The sequence below is a fragment of the Postia placenta genome, assembly GCF_002117355.1.
Source record: "Postia placenta MAD-698-R-SB12 unplaced genomic scaffold POSPLAscaffold_14, whole genome shotgun sequence".
NCBI lineage: Eukaryota > Fungi > Basidiomycota > Agaricomycetes > Polyporales > Adustoporiaceae > Rhodonia > Rhodonia placenta.
Window position 1 is genome coordinate 644,673 of NW_020169845.1, and position 3,553 is coordinate 648,225.

The following is a 3,553-nucleotide window of genomic DNA, read 5'->3' on the forward strand; positions in this document are numbered from 1 at the left end:
ATGGAACACGTGCTTGGTCTTTTCGCAAATCCAGTTGTCGGTTCACATTGGTGTGCTGCCCTTCCTCAGTAGCTAATTCTGACCTTTCCTTCAGCCGACGCTCAGCATAATACTGCAGAGAACTGAGGTTCAGATACCAGGCAAGGTGGTGCGGGTGCGCACATCGCTTCCATACAGTGAATGCTTCAGGATAATTGACAACCCACCTCTTTGAGGCTGCGCAAGCACTCACAATATTGTAAAAGGAAGTATGACCTCGACCAACACTGTGCCCGAGGACCCCGGGCTTACCTCGGAGTCATGAGTGTCCCAGAGTCTTTCTATATATTTATTTGTATTCCACGGGTTTATACTCCATACAGCGTAGGTACATGCAGAGTGCAGCCGAGCCGGAGGCGGCTCTTAGAAGTGGGCTCCACGCCCTCGTACGGAACCGCCCCGGAGAGGGCGGAACACTCCGTGTCCTTGCCCTACAGGTTTCGGGCGGACGTATGAGTGTCCCAGGGCCAATAGCAAGTCAATGATCAATGACTATGACTTTTGACCACGGTCATCAACCGCACATCATTGATTTGATAGCACACTTTAGTATGTCATTGGCTGGCGTATCAACGGAAAATGCCTGTCGTCCGGTCGTGATATCACGAGGCCAGGGATCCGGCCAGTTCTGATGAAATCAAGGATATACTGTAGCCGAGTCGAGTTGAGCGTGCTTTCGGCGCTCTACATTTATTTGTCTGGGTCCTCATAATCTACATATCGACACTCAGGGCGCTGATGAAGACATATATTACGTGTCAAGAGTCAGTGTCTTTCAGCAGCTACCCTTTCTTGATCAGGCATTCCACGCCCATACAGCAGCCGACAATTGTAAGTGATCCCTGGAGTGATCCCTTCGTGGCACTGGTTGTTAGGCTGATATTGGAATATCAGGTGAGGTCCTGCTGCATCAATGATGGGTACAACGGTGCAGGCAACGCTCAGCCTATGCCACACGGAGAGCTACAAAACTGAAGTCGGAAGTACTACAGTACGTCGCTCGCCTATGGTTGGGTACTTGATCTGACATTGTCTGGCAATATCAAGGGCGACTTGGCCAGTGTATCAAGGCGGGGCATCCAATGGTTCGTTTCGGAAATGGGGGTAGACATAGTGCCCCATGTCCGCGATCTCGAACTTGAGGCGCGAGTGGCCGATGAGACAGCATGCTGGCCTCAAAGAAGCATGCTGCAACCTCACATCGCGACAGGCATATTCATTGCAAGCACTGCCTACCGCAAGAACAGCATGAATGTCAAGGTGTCAATTGCCCTTTATACTGCCATAGCTGTCGCGATGGACGACCCGAGCATTATCGAATCTCTTAGCTCACGAACGTATCACTACTCCCTCTGCGCAGGCACCATACCGGAATCTCCAGACTTGCTAGCAGAACTGAGCAAAATCTTAGCGAAAATGTGGGAACACTTTCCGCGTTTCGGAGCTAGTTGCATCCTGACATCGACACTTCAATTCATGAACATGGCGCTACTTGGGAATGAAATAGGTGATCATCGTCTGAAACATGATGCGCTTCCCTTTGTGGAATATCGGCGCATTATGGACGGTTTCCCTGAGGTCTACTTCTCTTTCATATGGGAAAAGCGCCAGTTCCCCGATGTCACGGTTTGGATGCAAGCCATTCCGTACGTTGACATTACACTACCTCAGCCATTTCTAATATCTACATAGGGATGCTATGAAATTCATCAACTTTGGCAAGTACGTCCGCCTTTATCGTACCCAAATGGAACCCTATTAATCACGTGCCTAGCGACATCTTGTCGTTCTACAAGGAAGAATCCGCTGGAGAGACAGCAAACTACATTCACGATCGTGCGCGGTACACAGGACAGTCGATCGAGGTGGCGCTAATGGACCTTGTGAAGGAAACTACCGCATTAGCCAATCGAGTTCGGCATATTTTGGGGGAGGGAGTCGCCAGAGATGCTTGGGACAGCTTCACTGAGGGGTACCTTCAATTTCATGTCAGCAATCCGCGATACCGCCTACGGGAGATTCTGTGATTAGTCCGTCCAGATATTGCGACCTTGATTGGCACTTTGTATTAACCCGTCAAAGTTGTCGCTTTGCCAACCTGCTACTGTATTCCAATATATGCCGTGAGATACGGTTGTGTATAATACAGGAAACATGTTGAGAGGGTTTATAAGACGTAGGTTGTGGATCGTCTTGTGAAAGGCACATGTACTCGTAACTGAAGTCGTCCCGATACTTGCGTTGATATTGTATTGTACACAAGTATCAGCACTTTATATCCACATATAAGGCGGACGATTCTGGCAATGTCTCACATGACGCCCAAGTCAGATTCGATGGGACTTACTAGTAGAACCGTGTCACATAATGGATATCACGGGCATTGTCTACATTGTCATGGAATACATTCCGTGACTACTCATGCAAGTGCCCGGCCAGGATCGGAGACGCAAGTTCAGATGAACGCGGGTAAATCCGGCATTTGAATTCCGCAGGAGGGCTGTGGGCGGGTGTGATTATTCGTCGTACACTTTGTAGTCAGCGAGAAGAGTGGCTTCACCTAGTGAGGCCCGGACGGAAGTGAACAGCAGGTGTGATCTCGCCACCGTCCGCATTGTATGCCTTCTCAATATCGAAGATTGAAACAATGTGCGTGATGGCTAACCAAATCGCGTCTTCCGCGAAGTGCCTTCCTGGGCAAATCCTGCAGCAGACTCATGATGAGCGGGACATGCACCAAGCGGCCAAGTGTCCGTACCGTCTCCCAAAGCCGAACACGTAGTTACGAGGATCAGACAATACGTCGACATTTGCGTCCTCAAATCGCTCAGGATCGCTCAGGACGAAACGACTCTGCATCGCGATATAATTCGGCCGAGCGGGACATTTGCCTACGTTCCGACAGCGTTATAGTACAATTGCACACATTGGCGACTGCACACGTACCAGATGTTTGCGAAAATCATTGAACCTCTAGGAATGTGGAAGTTTCTGTACTCATCGACCGACTGCAGGTGATGAGGCAGTCCTATCAAATGAATGTTAGTGTCCTGTTCATTTCCATCGTGCTGTGACTCTACCTAGAGGCAATGGCGGATTCCAGCTGATATCCTGAAGAGTATAATATACGATGGACTGCCTGAACACTGCCACATACCGATATAGTTCTTGGATGATACAGTTGATATACGGCAACGAGTCTTTATGCTCGAGCGTAGGCAGGTTGCTCATGCCGACAATGCGTTCAATCTCATCGCGAGCCTTGACATACACTCGGGGGTGCAGTACCATGGCCAGCATGAACGTAGACAGGACAATGGAAGTCTGAAAATATGTCAGAACGGAAGGAAACCCCGGGTGTGTATTCACCGTATCAACTCCCGCTTTCGAGGAGTATGTGAACAGTGGGGAAACCGCGATAAACACAAGCACATTACCGGAGTATACAGACGCACCAACGCCCTTGATGTCGTCTTCATCGTCCGCTAGTGAGCCGTTCCTCGCAGACTCGCGA

The 3,553-nt window shown here is 49.7% G+C and overlaps 2 protein-coding genes across 2 annotated transcripts; one reads left to right on the forward strand and one right to left on the reverse strand.

Annotated features, from left to right (window-relative positions):
• Nucleotides 1–952: 952 nt before the first annotated feature.
• POSPLADRAFT_1036195 (hypothetical protein) lies at nt 953–2,066 on the forward strand (the record flags this gene model as incomplete). Its single annotated transcript, XM_024477133.1, has 4 exons — nt 953–1,030; nt 1,087–1,685; nt 1,732–1,761; nt 1,814–2,066. 4 exons carry the CDS (start codon nt 953–955, stop codon nt 2,064–2,066), a joined length of 960 nt encoding a protein of 319 aa, XP_024335356.1.
• Nucleotides 2,067–2,595: 529 nt separating this feature from the next.
• POSPLADRAFT_1152634 (hypothetical protein) lies at nt 2,596–3,330 on the reverse strand (the record flags this gene model as incomplete). The annotated part of the gene is made up of 4 exons (XM_024486676.1): nt 2,596–2,743; nt 2,798–2,875; nt 2,935–3,089; nt 3,193–3,330. 4 exons carry the CDS (start codon nt 3,328–3,330, stop codon nt 2,596–2,598), a joined length of 519 nt encoding a protein of 172 aa, XP_024335357.1.
• Nucleotides 3,331–3,553: the final 223 nt, after the last annotated feature.